Raw genomic sequence first — 18,745 nt, forward strand, 5'->3', positions numbered from 1 at the left:
TTTGGATAGATCGTAGAAAGGTCTCGTATGAAGTAAGGTGAAATTTTTGTTTCAGAAGTTGGTTCTACGATTGACCAGTACGGACCGTAGATCCAAACCGTAGGATCAATCTGAAACCTATTCTTAAGGGTATTTGGGTCTTTTACTATAGAATTGGTGCCTATACTATGTTGTTTTGACCCGAATTCTAAGTCTTATAACTACCCTTCTACTCCTAAATTTTCCCTAACTCTTTCATTCCCTCAAATTTCCCAAATTCATCCAGGTTCATCCACTCAATTCTCTCCCATGGTAAAAAAGAAGAAGCTAGGTTTTCCAGTCAAGTATCCTTATTCACCATTGCTTAGGGATTCAAGATAAAGGTATGTAAGGTTTCATCAATGAGTTTCATTCACCCATTGACATAAGGTTTCTCAATTCTCCAACTCAATTTCAATTAAATTGATTAGGTTTTCATTGAACTCTTCATGGGTTATATTTATGTTTGTTCAATCGCTTGAATTTGATCTTATCATGATTGTCTTAACACGATTGCATGATTTCCAATTGAAATCACATGAACACATGCATTAATGATGATATTGACTATGAATCCCAATTTACATGAATTTATAAAGAAGCTTGAATCTATCTGTGATGTTTTATGAAGTTATGCATGATTTATGAAAATAAAGATTTTATGATCTAGGTTACTTTAAGATGAGCATCTATAGAATTGTGAAAGAATTTCTCACATATTAAGGGATCGTGGCTCGGTGAAAGGTTTTCTCACTTAGACTTGATTCAAGATTTAATGAGTTACTCTATGATGTTTAAGCTAGGATTAGTATTTGAATTTTACTTATCCAAGTATGATGAAAACTTTATGAAAATGACTATTTCGTTGGGATTTAACTTAGCGCCCAGTGAACTTTGAGGCGGAGGCTCAAATAGGATAGTATCTAGTAGCAACCTCTAGTTTCAAATTACGTGCCGCCATACAATTGCCTTAAATGGCCTAGCTAGTGGATCCACATATATTGCTCGATACGATACATAGTACTACCTTGACAAATAGACTCTCCCTTCTAGATGTGGGAGTTACATTGGATTCCATGCTATGGCTCACATGGTCTATTGTCGGTTAAAGGTAATATCCAACAAAATGAACTAAGTTACTTATAAATATTTTATAAAGATTTCCTTATGTTTTTAAGATGTATTGACCATGTTCATGATTTACGACTCTTCTTAAATGATTTTACTATGTTTACCTTGGTCATGCATGTAATGTTTTTTATTATTTCCTTTATGATCATGTTTCATGTTTTATTGCATTTTCCTCATACTTAGTACATTCCATGTAATAATGCATAGTTGTGCCTGCATTGTTTCACTAATGTAGGGTTCGAAGATGTCCCTCCTCTCATCTGTGGCTAGTTGGCTTGACCATTCAAAGCTCAAGAGTTGGTGAGTCCTCATGTTCTGATGACCTTACCTTTACTTCATTATCATTATATTTTAGTTTCCTGACATTGTACGGGTCACATCCTGACCACTTCTTTGATGTAATAGATAGCTTGTCAAGACTATGTTAGAATTCTGCTTATATGTCAAACGTTTTACTTTGATATGATTTCTCGTATTTCTATTATATTGTGTGAATGTATGTCAAGTGGCTTGTGTAGGGCATCTCGGGGTCTTATACGCTTTGTCACGTCTAGGATATACTTTGGGTCGTGACATGGAACAATATAGATTAGCAATTTTTTAAGAATTTAAATGATAATGGTGGTATCAATCCCTTTTATGGGATTCGACCCATTTGAAATAAGATCTAAGAAAGTTTACTAAAATGTACCTGGTCTTAAATGGAAGCTCAACCGTCAACTGTAGATTCTCCATAGTTGAAACTTTTAGTTTCTCCAAGAGCCTACATCGTTCACCTAGAATGGAGGAGAGGTCACCCACTTCAAAACTAGTTCAAAATTTTCGAGATGGGTTAGAGCTTTAGAGTTTGGATTACAAAGGATCTTAGCATATAGCGATAGAGGACAAGACTGTCGAACACTTAATCGCCGGAATTGAATTTTCATGGCAAAGTCAACTAGATGGAGAAAAGAAAGCTTCTAAGCTCTTGTTTGTAGCACCAGCTTGATCCCTTTTGTTGGGTCTTTCTACTTTGGTTTTGCTTTTCTTTCTTTAGTTTGTAATTTAGGCCTTTCTGGCCAGAAATTTTCCTTGTTTTTTTACTGAAATTGCCTTATGGCCTACTTGATCTTAAAAAAAAGTATTTTTTAGGTAGAAAATATGATAGTATTTTACCTTATTTAATGTGTGGATCATCGTAATAGTTGAGAAATAAAATTAATTTAAGTAATTATAGTATCCATTCTTACGTGGCTACTTATTTTGTTCCCTCATGTATATCATGACGACTAAAATGAATCCACGTTATTATTTTTATATTTTATTTTCTTTTTTCTTCTTTCCTTTTTACCCCTCCCTAGAAGCTCCCACCTTTTTTCTCCTATGGTGATTAAAACTTACAATCTCAGGGTTGTAAGACATACTTACCATTTAAGCAATTCTATTATTATTGAATATTCGTAAGTCACCTAAATTGTCATGAACTGAATATGATTAAGTCCTCTGAGAGTAAGAAGGACTCACTTAAGCTGAGAAAAGTGGAGCTAATGAATCTTCTGTATTTGGGTCTTAATCTCCAAATCTTCACATAAAATGATACAACGCCGAATGAAGTCTCTGCATGAAATGTGTGGTATGTAAAATAGTTGAATTTATAATGAAACTATAATTGATAAAGCTGGAAAACTAACCATGAATGAGCTATACATCAAGATTATGAAATATCCAATTACAAGAATGTAAGAAACATTATGATTATCAACATCAATTAGTGAAACTAAAGAGCTCAAGATGAACTTATAAAACTGAACAATCAATAACTGAATTGAATGTTCCTTAGTTGAATATCTTTATGCCATGCATTTTTCAAAACTCTTTACAACTAGTGACCAAAATATTATGTCATAAAATATCATACTTTTTAAGTTAACCCGACATAATCTCCATGGGAACACATGTAGTTTGATCACTATCCAATCTGCTAAGCCACCACATACGATGTCAGGGTATATGAGTCATACATATTTTGTGGATCCATAATAAGCTTTTACCAAGGGCATATAGAGTAGTCACCCAAACAAATGGTATGATCCTTAATCTACGTTGATATACATAGCTTTGTACATTCATTATCTAAACATATGCCTTTTTGGTGTTAACCATTACTCAAAAAATCATCGTGAAACAACTTTAATCTCATATGTCATAATTTGGCATAACACCTATGAAAAACATGTTTGTCTTGGAAGCCCATATGTCATAACATGAATTATGTACATATCTTGTAAAGATAATAAGAGATGCATGTTTGACTTGAATTTCATTAGTCATAACGTAAATCATATGCATATATTGTAGGAATCATGAGAAAACATACTTCATAGTTCATACGATGAAAATCATTGAAGAACACATGAAATTCATATACCATAGTTCATAATTTGAAATCATGTAATCATATCATAAATCACAGGGGTTCATAGTTTTGGGCAAAACCTAATAGAATTGATGCTTGAATGAATGTCATAAGAATCATAATTTATGCTTTTAAAATCTCATGGTGAAAAAAAGACGGACTCTTAAAATAAGATTTTCTTAGAGAATGAATAAAATCATAAGAATTCATGAATTCATAAAGAATTGTCATGAGAAACATGAATTTCTATACATACATAACTTGATAGTTCGTAAATATTCTTCCAGTAATTTTTGTGGAAGATTTCACAAGGGCATCAAGAATCAAGGAAACATATGATAGCATCATAAAATTTACTTTTGGGGAATTTCACAGCTCATTATTCTAGGATTCATAGCAAAAGAAGAATTTTCAAGAATTCATCAAGAAATCGTTAAGAAGTTATTAAGAGGTCATTAATAAATCATAAAACTTAAGTTTTCAAACTAGAAATAGTTACTTTCATAGTTATTCATAATTTCAGGGAGAAAATCTTGTAAAAAGGATGCTTTCATAGAGGATTATTGGGGTTTCATAAAGAATCAAAATCAATTCAAGAACATAGGATTTCATTCTAACCATAATTCATTCATGGAAGATACTTTGAAATATCGAAACATAGTTTATGGGGAAGAACAAGTTGTTCCAACACGTGGAGACAACCTTACAAGCCTTATACGCTCCAAATTCTTGTGAAAGGCTGATCTTCGAAGGAAAAAGATACCAAGAATTCATTTCTTGAACCTTAGAAGTGGATTTTCTTGAATGGATTGCATAGGTAGGAGGTATTAATTTGTGTTTAGATTAATATATTATCAATATTCTATGGCCAAATATGATGGAAGAACCTTGGAGAAAGTTGAGTTCTTGAGTGCTTCTCTTCTAGGATAAATTTTTGGACTAGGAAAGTGAACCCACATATTTGGGGGTTAATAAGACGCTTCTGGCGTGTACTATTGCACAAAAAATGCCTTGGTGGCGCAACAAGGTAGCAGCCGCTACCTCAATGTGCTATCAAGCAGCTGGCACACAACATGATAATGTCTAGTAAAATGGACAGAACTTTGTGTATAAATATTGGGTTGACAAATGATTTGTTGCATTGGAAAGTAAACTAGAATAATTTTAAATTGATAAATTATGGTCCACATAACTCTTCATATTCTTTGAGATATTCCCGATTGAAGTTGACCCTATCAAAAACTTACATCGAAACCTAATCGGTAAAGGAGCATTCAACTCAACTTTGTGCTAGAGGATTTTTATGACCTTAATTGATCTCCAAAACTCTTCCCATACTAAAGAAATGACCTTAGCAAATATTCATAAATAGGAATTATTTGGTTCATACCTATACGTATACAAGAATAATTCGGGTCTTAACTTAGAAATTTTTTATGTGTTACCGTAGCAACTCTTATTTTGCTATGTCGATTTGTTTTATAGTAAATTTAGTTGAATGTTTTAATTGATCAATTTTAAATGTTCCAACAAAAAAGTCGAAACAGTTTTTTAAAAAAAGAAGTTGAATAGAATATTACAAATGGCCAAAAAAGAGGGAAAAAAGGACTAAAGCAGGAAGCACTGAATAGAGTAGGGTGGGGCGGGGTACATATTCTTTCAAAATATTAAACCAATCCAAGATATGGTGTTAGTGAAAAATTACAAGATAATAAAATTACAAGATTACAATTGAAAATAAAATGAAGAAATAAAAATCTCTTCAGGCTGAGGCGCGGATATCTTGCTCTTTAAGGAGATTCAAGCCCACTGCAGCAAATGTTTTTTACCGGTCCAGCAATAGTCCTTCTTGACTTGTCCCCTCCAGAATACAACAGCCTAATCACAAAAGTGTAACTCAACAAACTCTGGACAAGAGTTGAGTCTAAAGCTCCACAAAAAGAACACCTCCTTTCAACTAATAAAAACTCTCTTTTTTGACAAACTTTATGCACTCTATATTTTTTCTTGTGTATGTTAAACAAATGTAGACCACCACTATTTATAGTAGAAGATGTCTTCCTAACAATGAATAGGAAGATAATGGGGTAGTAAATAGTGAAGATAAATGGCCTAGGAGTTACATAGGTTAGAAGGTATAATGGAGGAATAAAGAGTGAGAATGAAAGAGAAATAATTTAGAGAAGTAATGGCCATGGTTGACCAACTTCTGCCTCAAACAGTAACCTCCAAAGGAACCAACAAATAAAGGGCAATAATGCATATATGCATTGATTAACAGGTGAGTAATTAGGCACAAATGCCTAACCCTGCAACAATGATTTAGAGGCAGGTTGCTCCAACGTATACAAAATATTATTAACGTGGCAATTCAATGATACAAATTATTATAATATTAAAATGCCTACACTAACAATCACCCACCCATTTAAATATTAGATCAGAGAGTTCATCAGCTAAAGGAAGATTACTATGCATAATGAAGGTGTGATCTGCATTGAACCTCCATTTAATGAAACAGTAACTTTTACTTTAGAGTCATAGTGGTCTCAGACTTGAACTATGACACCTTAAGGAAAATAAAATATCACGGCTCACACACAATAATCAAGGTGTTGACATGAGCTTTAAAAGTCAGGATGTTACGATCTTGTGTTATCCCGGTTTCATGAGTGCCTTGGAGAATAAGCTCAATTCTCATAGGAAGCAACCTACTTTCCACACTCACATAGGTGAAATCTGTCGAGGGTGCTCTTGTAAGCTTAATACTCCACTCATACGGGCTACATATATTCATTAAGAGTTTTATCAACTCAACCTTCACAAATCGCTACAGGAAACAATGCACTCACATCATAGGGAGGGAAGAAAAAAATAGTACATTTTTTCACAACAAGTCATCATATGATTAGTTTTTCCCTTTGAACCTGGTTATAGGATCTCTAGTCCCCAGGTTGGGTTTCCTCATATATATCTCAAGGATTTATAGGCTTCAATCTCATCTCCCTCGATGTGCTCCAGACATTTTCTCTTGTTAAGGCCTTAGTTAGAGGATCTGCAAGATTATCACAAGATTTGACATAATCAACATTAATGGTACCATTTGTCAAATACGATCTTGCATTACTGTGTTTCCTCCTTATAGTTCTAGATTTACCGTTGTAATAACGGTTTGAACTCTACCAATTGCAATAGTGTTATCACAATGAATTAAAAAGGAGAAATTGATTTTTCAAAACAAGGTACTTGAAATAATAAATCTCTTAACCAATTCGCTTCTTCACTAGCTGAAGCTAAAGCAATTAGTTCAGCCTCCATGGTAGAGTTAACAATTATAGTTTGTATTTTTTTAATCTCCAACAAATAGCACTACCACAGCAAGTAAAGACATAATCAATGGTAGAACATGAATCACCTGATAAGGTGTTCCAATCTGCATCAGAAAAGCCTTCAAGTACAGCAGGATATTTTTTTATAGAACAAATCATAATTTTTTGTTCCAATTAAATATCCCATAACTCTTGTTATAGCATGTCAATGTTAATTACCTAGCTTGCTTGTAAATCTGCTAAGTACTCCTACTGCATAAGCAATATCAGGCCTAGTGCAATCAGTCACATATCTCAAACTTCCAATTATGCTAGCATATTCTTTTTGATTTATTACATCATTTTCACTTTCAATAGAAAATAAGTGAACACTTGAATCAAAAGGAGTTACTACATGCTTGCAATCAAGAAAGTTATATTTTTTCAAAATTTTCTCAACATAGTGTGACTGGTCAACAAATATTCTATCACATGTTCTTGTTATTTTTATTCCAAGAATAAAATTTGCCTCACCAAGATCTTTCAGATCAAAATGGCTTCAAAGAATTTTTTTAGCTTCATCAATAACATTCATGTTAGAGCCAAAGATCAATAAATCATCAACATATAGGCAAATAATAACATGTGAATTATTCCAAGACTTATGATATATGCACTTATCACACTCATTTGTTTCAAACTCATTTTCAATGATGCAGGAATCAAACTTTTCATTCCATTGCTTAGGTGTCTATTTCAAGTCATATAGGGATTTAGTAAGTTTACATACTTTGCTTTCTTGGCATGTTTCAACAAAATATTCTGGTTGTTCCATATAAATTTCCTCATTTAGGTCTCTATTTAAAAAATATATATTTTTACATCCATTTGATGATTTGTAAATAAAAAATTGCAGTCATAGCAATTAAAAGTCTTATGGATGTAATTCTTGTTACCGGTGAGAAAGTAACAAAAAATTCTAGGCCTTCTAGTTGTTTAAAACCTTTTGCAACTAGTCTAACCTTGTATTTATCAATAGATCCATCCGGTTTTAATTTTTTTCGGAAGACCCATTTGTAACCAATAATTTTACAACCCAGTGATAAATCAACTAACTTCCAAGTTTGATTAGAAATTAGTGATTCATTATATCATTTACAACCTCTTTTCAAAAAATAGAATCATGTGAAGATAATGCTTCTTTCAAAGTGAGAGGGTCATCTCCAACATTAAACACATATAAATTAGGACCAAAATCTTTTTCTACTTAAGCTCTTTTACTTCTTCTTAACTCAAAATCATCAATTTCTTTATTTTTCAAAGTAGAAGTGAAAGAACTAGGTAATGACAAAATATTTTGTTCAAACCTTTGACCCCACTATTTTTAGAATCAAAAGGGAATTTATTCCCATGAAAAATAGCATCACCCGATTCTATTATAATATTATCATCAGGATTAACAAATCTATAGGTTCTACTATTTGAAGCATAACCAAGAAAAGCATAAGTAGTAACTTTCTTACCCAACTTTGTAATTTTGGGATCCATTCGCCTCACAAACTCTTAGATATCCCAAATTTGACTTGTGACCTTTCCACAATTCAAAAGGTATCGATTTAGACTTTTTTATGAGGCACACGATTCAATACATAACAAGCAGTTAAGATAGCTTCACCCCATAAATTTAAAGGTGCATGTGACTGAATAAGCATGTCATTAATCAATTCAACCAAAGTTTTATTTTTCCTTTCCGCTACACCATTAGATGAAGGAGAATAGGAGATTAGTGTCATGGATTATTTCCAATGATCTAACAAAAGAATTCAACTCATTTGACTCATATTCACAACCTCTATCACTTCTAATTCTTTTTATTTTTCTTCCAAACTGATTTTCAACCTCATGGAGATAAGTTTTAAAATTTTCAAAAGCATCAGTTTTATTTTCATCAAGAAAACATATGTAAACTTAGAAAAATCATCAATCAAAGTGATAAAATACCTATTACCTCCGCGAGTTAAAATTTCACCAAGTTCACAAATATCAGTATGAACTAATTCTAACAAACCAATTTTTCTTTCAACTTGGAAATGAGGCATTTTAGTGATTTTGGCTTTACTACAAGCCTCACGCTTTTCAAAATTATTTTTAGCCATTGGAATTAATCCCAAAATACTCATAATTCAAACATAATGATCATTAATATGACATAAACGAGCATGCCAAAAAATGGTAGAAGAAAGCATATAAATAGAAGTAGAAACTTTATTCATTTCAACATTCAGTTTAAACATCGCATCACAAGCATACCCCTTCCCCACAAAAATATCCTTCTTCACAATTACATATTGATCAGATTCAATACTTTGTTTAAAGCCTGCTTTATTAAGGAGAAAACTAGACATCAAATTGTTTCTCATGGAAGGAGTATAAAGTACATCTTTCAAAGTTAATACCCTTCCAGAAGTAAAACACAATTTGACATCTCCCGTTCCAAGCACTTAAGTTGTGTGAGAATCATCAAGCATGATGATTTTGGGCTCCTCAAAATGAGTATATTTTTTAAACTAGTCTTTGTCATAATAGACACGACAACTTGCACCAGAATTAGCCCACCATCCATCAACACTCTCAACCATGTTTATGTCGGTAATCACCACCACAAAAGGTTCTTCGGTAACGTTTGCCTGAGGGTTAGGACCATGCTGGAATTTGTAAAATCGAGCAATAAGTCCACTCTTGCCACAAATAAAGCATGGTCCCTTATCTTGAACTTGTTAATTTTAATGTTTGGTTATTTTCACCATTATTTTTCTTGGAAAGTCTACTATTATTTTTCTTGAATTTTTTTTCTTAGGCTTCAAAGAAGTATTTCTGTGAGATTCAGAAGTAGCATTATTTGAAGTAATTAAAATTACCTTTGTTGTAATGTTGCTCTCTTCTGATTGTAAAAGTGCATCTTGGCCCCTTGCATCTTCTTCCATCCGAATTTTCATTATCAAGGTATCAAGAGAGGTTTTCTTTTGTTTGTGGTGCATAGTTTTTAGAAATTCCTTTTAAGAAGGTGGAAGTTTATCTGCTATGCCACAAACAATAAAGTTATCTCCAATTTTAACCTCCTCGGACCTGAGCTCTCCAAGTCTTGAGTTTGGTCTACCACTGATTTATTGTCAACCATTTGGAAACGAAAAAATCTACAAACCACATATTTTTTCGCTCCAGCCTCTTTGGTATCATACTTACTCTGCAATGCTTTCCAATTTTTTTTTGCACTAGAGTATGTTCTATCATAATAATCATAAAATTTATCAGATAGACAATTAAGAATATAATATCGACACTTATAGGAATCGCCATCGTACTTTTCCACTTTCTCTAGATGAGAAATAGTTTCATCATCATTCATAGAGGTGATGTCGACTTTATTAGGATTCTTCTCAGTTAACACATAATAAACATTGAGAAGACTTAAGTAGAAAAATACTTTACCCTTCCATATGTTGAAATGGTTACCATTAAATCGAAATGGCTTGTTAAGGTCTCCCATCTTGACATCCGCGGTTTTTTCAATTGTAGCCATTGTGAATCTTCTTAAAATTGTTAGTGAAAATTTACAAGATAACAAAATTACAAAATTACAATTGGAAATAAAATGAAGAAATAAAAATCTCTTCAGGCTGAGGCGCGGATATCTTGCTCTTTTTAAAGAGATTCAAGCCCACTGCAACAAATGTTTTTCACCAGTCCAGCAGTAGTCCTTCTTGACTTGTTCCCTCCAGGATACAACAGCCTAATCACAAAAGTGTAACTCAACAAATTCTGGATAAGAGTTGAGTCTAAAGCTCCACAAAAAGAGCACGTGCATTCAACTAATAAAAACTCTCTTTTTTTGACAAACTTTATGCACTCTATATTTTTTTTTTGTGCATATTAAACAAATGAAGACCACCTTTATTTATAATAGAAGAAGTCTTCCTAACAATGAATAGGAAGATAATTGGATAGTAAGTAGTGATGATAAATGGCCTATGAGTAACATAGGTTACAAGTATAATGGAGGAATAAAGAGTGAGAATAAAGGAGAAATAATTTAGAGAAGTACTGGCCATGGTTGACCAACTTCTGCCTCAAACAGTAACCTCCAACGGAACCAACAAATAAAGGGCAATAATACATATAGACATTGCTTAACAGGTGAGTAATTAGGCACAAATGCCTAACTCGCAACAATGATTTAGAGGCAGGCTACTCCAACGTATACAGAATATTGTTAATGTGGCAATTCAATGGTACCAATTAATATAATATTAAAATGCCTACACTAACATAGGGTAGATCAAAATCTTAGCAGGGTGAAGGCTCATCCTTGTCATGCCTTGCCGCAATTGCCATCTCTACAAAGTTTCCAACTAAGGAATTTGGTTTTCCCACCTGCTAATCAAATTTTGAAGTTGTCAATTAGTAAATGAAAATTCCTCCGATGGTGTTGTTTCTTTGGTAGTGAGTAGGAAGCCTAGATATTTGCCAAATGAGGATCCTTCTTGCTTACTAAATGATTCTTTTATACGACATTTTACCCTTGTTGGAGAAGAAGACTTTAAATTATTCAAAGTGTTTTTTTTTTGTCTACAACTTAAGCAAAAGAGTCTAGTACATCAATTATGGCATGTCAACTATCTTAAGATATTTATCCTTACAGCAAGAAATTTAGTAGCAGCTCTAGAAAAACAATTCAAATTTCTTGAAGCAAATAATTTTGTGCACATAATTGTATGTCATAGTTCCCAAATTCTCTCCATTACTTACAGTCTGATGTAATAGAGATAATTTAATCAAGTAATAAAAGTTGAATGTGGGTGGGTGATGACTGACAATATAAAGAAAAAAATCAATATTTTTAAGATAAAGAATTATCTCTGTATCTAAGTAGGAGAGCTTTTCAACATGGCCTGCAATCCTGGCTTTTCTTCTCAATAAACAGCTCCTATCACCAATGGTAAATGATAAGTCTTTTCTCCCATGCACCAATATTGCCCCCTAAACAATACCGACATCTAAGAGGCACAAAAGAATGTCCTTTTCCTCCCAACCAATATTATTATATTTTTTTAAAAAAAATGATGAACCTCTTACAGACGGAAAGAAATGAATCTCATAGCCATGCTAGTAATGCAGGTTCTCTTCATAGAATCAGCCAAAAGCAGCAAATCCGAAAACCTGAATATACCTGATCAAATTCAGCCAATCTGAGAATTTCCTCTTCTATTCGATTGTGGAGTTACATAGAATGAAAAAGTCTGCAACTTCTGGATTCCTGCTTTGTGTTTTGTAGTTGGAGTGCAACCTATCGATTACTCCAATATGTGGCAATTCTTTATAAAATCGTTGGAGTAGTCTACATACTTGGTCCAATAAGGACGGAGATGCTCGAAGCCCAACTCCAACCAAGGTTTGGACTGGCCATTGTAATGAATTACAGCAGCCTTCTTCACTTTATCAATGTTGGACTTATTTTGATAGCCCAAGCCGAGCATGTGCCATGAGGGATCAATTGGGTGAACATGACCCTTGAATGCAATCAAAGCAGGAGGTAGTGTTCCAAGCTTCCACATTGTCAGTTTGGACTTCAGATTCTACAAAAGATCACAAAGGCAAGAGTGTTCATTTATAACACATGGCTTTCTTTTCTAGAAAGAAAAAGAGATATTTGTCAAAGAATAGTTATGACATCTTTTCAACTTGAATCAGCACTATATCAGCCATCCGAAGTATTGAACTCTTTATGGATCTACAATAATTGATCACTGTGCTGCTTGCTTAAAAGGATGGGATGGTGCATAATACAAGAGAATCCAATCACCTCAACTCTAAATGTACACCAACCCCATTTAGGGGGTGATATGTATATTGAAGATTACATGTCCTGCTTTCGTGGAGTTTGTACTTTCAATAGTGAAGACAGCAAAAAAACAACAGAATGAAACAGAAAAATTACAGCTTTAAACTTCTTAATCACAACACTTTTGATGTCAAACAGAAAAGTACAATAGTAAATTTAATAGCATCCAAACCAACAAGAAAAGGCTGAACAAGGACATGCTTGTGTAATCTAGAAGAACATTGCAGAAGAAAAAGTTTAATAAGTCACACATTAGACAAAATACAGACATAAGCAAGAAGCATAGAAGAATCTCAGAAATCTTGCATGATCGAAAAATAATCCCATATATGTAGGAACATATAAAACTTAAAGATAAGACAAAAATCATGAACCATGTGAAATCCGACTACCTCTTTAAGCCATGAATGGTAAGTATCTCTTATATTTGTCTTTCTCCATGTATGCAAGTCAAAGATATTCATCCCATAAGCCCATGCACACTCGTCAGGGTTCAAATTTTTTGCTATGAGAGGATGAGAAAAATTAAAGTAGTTTCTGAATCGCTTTGACATCACCCACTCATCTTCTCCTTTACAGGTCTCAACAGCTCCATTCACCTTTCCCTTAAGGTCAATGTCCCACAATGGAGACAAGTCACGCTGAATCACAACATCGTCATCCAAGAAAACCACTTTATGAAGGTTTGGGAAGAGCTGCATACAACACCATAGAATCTCAGATTAGTATAGAAAGAGTATATCAAGACAGACAAGAGGTGAGTAAAGGTCTCATAAAAGAACTTAGGATTAAACCTGCTAATAGCAGGGAGAAAAAGGAAAGATGGTAGTGTCAAGACACGGTCTGGAGATGCTGCTTTTGGAGGGATCTTTAGAGATGATCACAGAAAATGGGTGTTGGGATATTTAGGTAAGATGAAATCTTTGACAAGCCTCACATCAGAATTATGACTCATAAAAAAAGGGCAAACTGTATCTAAGCTAATGGGATACTTGTTGTCTAGCTGATTAAGGATGAGGAAATACTACACCATCCTATTATTGAAGACTCTGTAATATTTGTAATCAACAAGACCTCTATTAAACACATCTCGAGAGAGGCAACCCAGTGTGTCAACTTCCTGGCGAACGAAGGGCACAAGCATGATGAAGATTTAATTATCTGGGGAAATGCATATAGAATTTATACGCATGGTGGACTCTAGCAATGTTGCTTTTGAAAGATTGTAATCATTTGATCTTTCCAGTGTACCAAAAAAAAGAAAGGAGAAAAAGGAAAACAAGAAAATGCTGTTCAAAGCTGCATAGAAGTGTAAGTTTAGTTGAATAAAAAGAGCACTTGGACTGCAACACTTGTAGTCATAGTGGGGACATTTTTAAAATAGCACAATAAAAGTAAAGTAAAGAAAACGAATGATGATAAAGAAAACAAGGCTGAACAACAAATTCAAATCTGGGGGTAATAGTGTTTGCTCATACTGCTTTGGGATTGAATGCTGACAGGAGCCTTGAAAATTGCTAGTTGTAGCTATGGTGCTATGAAGTTCTACACAAAACATGGAAATTTCAATCCTAGTTTCATGCATGAAATGCGAATGATTCGGGGAGCACAAAAGCCTGCACGCTTTAGCAATACAATTGGGATTAGCATTAAACCAAATTCCTACTGGTTCCAGTTATCTATCTATAACATATATATAATAATAAAATTAACAGAATCTTCAATTGTCAGATAACAACTGTAAATAAAATAAACAAGAAATTCTTAAATGTCAGATAAAATTAGCCAACCCAGTTTCTGTTAAACTGATTGAATTATAGCTAAGGTTGATCCATAAAACAAAGAACAAAAGACCTGTCCTAGGCACCTTGCTTAAGCAACACCAACTTTGACTCCGTTTTCATACTTAGGCCTATCATTTCACTCTACTTATATCTTAGAAAATCTTTTCCTGGGTACATTGGACCAAACCCAGTGGGTGTTCACCCAATAGAGTAAACATCTGCATGTGTCTATCAGAAACTGTAAAGCATTAGACATTACCCTTTTATCCAATAAATTTAATGCTAAAGTGGAAGGCAATTATGTTATAAGTGCTACCTCTGGCAAATATATGCGAATGTGATTGAGCAAGGAAATGTATTTTGGGCTTCTAGCCTGCAGTTTTGAGGCAAAAGATCGTGGAGTAGTAGTATCACTGAGATTGGCGCCAGTTACATGGTTTCCATGGTAGTATTTCCGAATCCCATAATGACCCTCAACTGCTTCAAGCACTGGAATATTTTCTCTGGTTAACCAGTCAAACTGATGAATACCTCTAACTTCCACAATCGCTGGAGAGACAGGATTAAGAGCAAACCAGGAGTGCATCCCTGCATATGTTTTCTTGTCAGTGATGACATGGAAAACAGTTTTTTCAGGCCTCAAAGATGACTGCACGGCAGAATTGACCACAACTGAAGCAGCTAGGATGTTATCAGTTGACAATACAAAATGGTGCAACAAGTTCTCGGAAAGGAGAGAGAGTAGTTCTGGCGAAGGCAACTGTCTTCGTGCATGAGCATTAGAGGAGTACTCATCAGTCAGCCGCAGTGAAAGACAGTGAATGCCTTTAGGGACTGCACTAGCAGCAAAGTGCTTATTCATTAGCTCTGCAAATTTTGATTCCCTGATCTCCCTTTCAGATCTCTCCATCTGCAAAATAGCAAATGCAAACATTGTGAAGTAAAGTTTAGCTACGAGGTACATGCACACTTTAACACAATGTATACACGGCAATGAAGGAAGAAATGCTCTGTGACATACTGGTTTTGTACAAGTAAAGTGGGGTACATAAACGAGGACGAATCACATGGTTTTGTACTGGTCAAACAAAGAGTAAAGCATGCAAAAGGTATATGAACATTATGAATCATTTTCCTCAATCAAAAGACACAACAAGCCCATGAGTAACAAGAATAACGGATTTTCTGCAAATAGTGTGCCACTCCGTGCATTTTCACTCCTCATCCATGTTTTTCTTAACTGATATTCAAAGTGGGGAATGGGAATAACTCAGTTAAGCCCTCCCAGTGAACATAATGCTCAAAAGAGTAGGCGAGTGTGACATAGAGGCAAATGCACAGACCAAGTTAATATGTCTAGCAATCAATTGTACATGAACAAAAGAGAGAATGGCTATTTGCACATACCATTCCCTTCAGCATCAAAGCAAATTCTTTTGCACTGTACTTGTTATTTTTCATTTCAGAAACAAGATGAGCATAAGACTCTGGGAGCTTCATAACAGATGGCAGTTCCTCAGAGTTTACTTGATTGAGGATCTTAACAAAATTCTTTACCAGTCTCTGCTGAAACAGAGAAACACTTTGATTAATAAAAGTACTCTGCATTATTGAATAAATGCTTAATACAAGATTGGAAAACAATGGCACGACAAAGCAGCAATAAATGATATAGAGGAAGTTCATTTACTTTTGAATCATCAGTTCGTCCAAGAAGCTTTGGTCCCAATCGTCTACCTAAACAGTCTGAATATCGATTAAACGAGAGTAAAGTTAAGGTTTGCCAGAACTTTAGTTATGTTGTAACAAATCAAAAGTAAAGTGTGATTTAACAATAGTCAGAAGTAAACTGAGCAATGAAAAGAAGCAGCTATTACAAGCATCATAACCACTGGTACTTTGAGGCAGGGTCCCAAACCCCAAAAGAACCCAACCAGGGAAGGGGTCTTCTTTTTTTCTACGGAACAGAAAGAAGAGCACTGAAAGACATCCAAGAACAACAAAAAGACATGATCAGGAGATATGATGCAAAAGTCCTTGTGCTTCAAGATAGCACTGAGTTACATGTGCCAACAATTAACATTTTCTAGACTCCACAAAATGCAGAAGGTAGCATTTCTTACATATATAAGAAGACCGCAGTCCCCTACAAACATAAGCTGGTGTTTACTAGATACCACAGGTGCAAACAACCAAAAATATTAACTAAGCATGCCCCCCACCCCCACCCATCAGCAACCCTCTCTCTTGCATGCATAGACATCCATGAATTGAATTCAATCATGTTTCTGCTACTAAAGTTGAATCAAAGTATATCAAGGATTACAATAAGTTGTTACAACTCATTTATCAGTATCTTTGTCCTTCCCTTTTTATGAGGGTACTTGCCACAAGTTGAAGACATGACTAGGCTCGGGAAAGAGAGAACTCAACTTTCCCCTTAATGTTACACAATCCTGATGTCAAATTAATCATCACAGTTTCAATAGCATTGACAACAATCTAAACTAATAAATAAAAACAGCTATACTGCATTGTCGACAAAGAAATAACAAGAAGAAGTTTGTCTCAATGCCAAACTAGACCAGGTCGATAACATAACTGATGAAAGTTAAAAAAAAAAGAAAAAGAATCGCAATATACAATATAAGCTACGGAACAATAACAAGAAAAGGAAAACATGAACATCCACTGAAAAGGAACCAGCAATGGTGTAAAATACATCAGGATTAGGAAGCTAATTGTATAAAGGAAAAAGGATATTGATTTTAAGTACCAAATGAGGAGCACTTGTTGACGCCTTCAAGGGTAACAAGAGCAGTGAGAATGAAGACAAAAGGCAACAAAAAAGCTAGGAGAAGTATTGTATGAAAGAGTCTTCTAAAGTTGAAATGGCGAGGTGCGAGTTTGATCTTCATTAATTCACCAAACCCTCCATTGTTATTGCTGCTCGATATTGTTATACTTCTCATGCTAGGTGAGAAGTGCAGCTGCATCTTCCTCCTGTAACTCCAATCACCACCCAATCCCAATCCTCCACAATCCCAGCACCCCCAATGATGCCACTACCCTCTTCTCGATTCCTTAAACAATACGAACACAATGGTGTTTTTTTCACCATCAGATCCAACACGACACCAATTAAACAATCTTGATCGCTTCAAATCTGAAGTTCGGGGTCTCTTCCGAGACCAATGGCATTTGAATGGGAGACCCTTTATTCTTCCGTTTACCCCAATCCTGAAAACCAGCGGAATCCTTTATAAATGGAAAACGTTTAGGGCTGCTTGAATCAGTTTCAAGAGGAAAACACACACATAAGTGTGTGTAATGAATTCATCATATCTATGTATGTGTGAATGAATGAATCAATGAAATTTGAAAAATGATAAACCTGAGGATGATACAGTTTTAATGGTAGATGAATTTTGTTACTCCCTCCATTGGAGGATTGAACAGAAAGAAAGAAAAGAAAGAAAAGAAAAGACACAAAGAAAGAAAGAGAGAGGGGGAGAAGGTATTTTGGAATTTCCTTTTTCTGTGTGTTTGTGTGTTCTTTCTAATTTTGATTTGGTCAATGGCAGTACTATTTCCTCTCAAGGTTACAAAATAAATTTTAAAAACAGAAAAAAAATCTTTCAATTTTTAAAAGTATTTAGAATCTATTGGGTTGATTAATGAAAATTTGCATGGTTTACAACTTCTTCTTTTTTTTTTTTTTTTTGGGGGTGGGGAGCTAATTCGTTGTCTTCTTTTCTTGTGGTTAACTGGCTGCATATTATGTATTAACTTAACAATAAGCATGTATCAGAAGTACAACGAAAAAGAGGAATCATATAATGGATCTTATGTTACATGTATGGTCTATGGTGCTATAAATATCATCCTAGTAAAAATCACGGTTTACGTGAATTGGCAAAGTATACATAGGGAGGCTCGAGGATGGGAAGAGAAAACATTTGCCTAAATACCCGGTGGCCTAGAGGAACACTTAGGTGTGGTGTGAAGAGCTAGTATGGGATGTCACTTCATATCTTACTTAAGTGGGTCTTAGGGCTACTACAGTTAGGGACCCTAAGATGATTGCGATGCCCTTCTTGATGTATATGTTCTTGTATTGTGTTTTGACATTGAAGGATCATGAGGAGAAGGGTAAGTTCACCTTTGGTGGAATTGTGATGATAATGACTTGGTTGTTGGTAATACTTGT

General features: G+C 34.5%; 1 protein-coding gene across 4 annotated transcripts; it reads right to left on the minus strand.

Annotated features, from left to right (window-relative positions):
• Nucleotides 1-11,636: 11,636 nt before the first annotated feature.
• Nucleotides 11,637-18,096, minus strand: LOC125832852 (probable galacturonosyltransferase 13). 4 transcript variants are annotated; one of them, XR_007443268.1, is made up of 7 exons: nt 17,312-18,000; nt 16,226-16,281; nt 15,943-16,101; nt 14,852-15,445; nt 13,144-13,446; nt 12,080-12,485; nt 11,637-11,836 (listed from the first exon to the last, which is right to left on the minus strand). XR_007443268.1 is itself a non-coding variant. In XM_049512043.1 (6 exons), exons 1-6 carry the CDS (start codon nt 17,529-17,531, stop codon nt 12,204-12,206), a joined length of 1,611 nt encoding a protein of 536 aa, XP_049368000.1. In that variant the 5' UTR covers nt 17,532-18,096; the 3' UTR covers nt 12,045-12,203. The 4 variants fall into 4 exon arrangements, 3 of the variants coding, with proteins under 3 accessions (XP_049368000.1, XP_049367999.1, XP_049368001.1); XM_049512043.1 differs by lacking the exon at nt 11,637-11,836 and having other exon boundaries at nt 12,045-12,485; nt 15,943-16,098; nt 17,312-18,096; XM_049512042.1 differs by lacking the exon at nt 11,637-11,836 and having other exon boundaries at nt 12,045-12,485.
• Nucleotides 18,097-18,745: the final 649 nt, after the last annotated feature.

This window comes from Solanum verrucosum, unplaced genomic scaffold (genome assembly GCF_900185275.1).
Source record: "Solanum verrucosum unplaced genomic scaffold, falcon-dt-bn FXZP01000174.1, whole genome shotgun sequence".
Taxonomy (NCBI): domain Eukaryota; kingdom Viridiplantae; phylum Streptophyta; class Magnoliopsida; order Solanales; family Solanaceae; genus Solanum; species Solanum verrucosum.

Coding starts and splice junctions, on each gene's coding strand:
- LOC125832852 (XM_049512042.1), bottom strand. CDS start 17,531: ATGCAGCTGCACTTCTCACCTAGCATGAGAAGTATAACAATATCGAGC. Junction 16,102..16,225: donor GACGAACTGATGATTCAAAA/GTAAATGAACTT, acceptor TCTCTGTTTCAG/CAGAGACTGGTAAAGAATTT. Junction 12,486..13,143: donor ACCATTCATGGCTTAAAGAG/GTAGTCGGATTT, acceptor GATCTTTTGTAG/AATCTGAAGTCCAAACTGAC.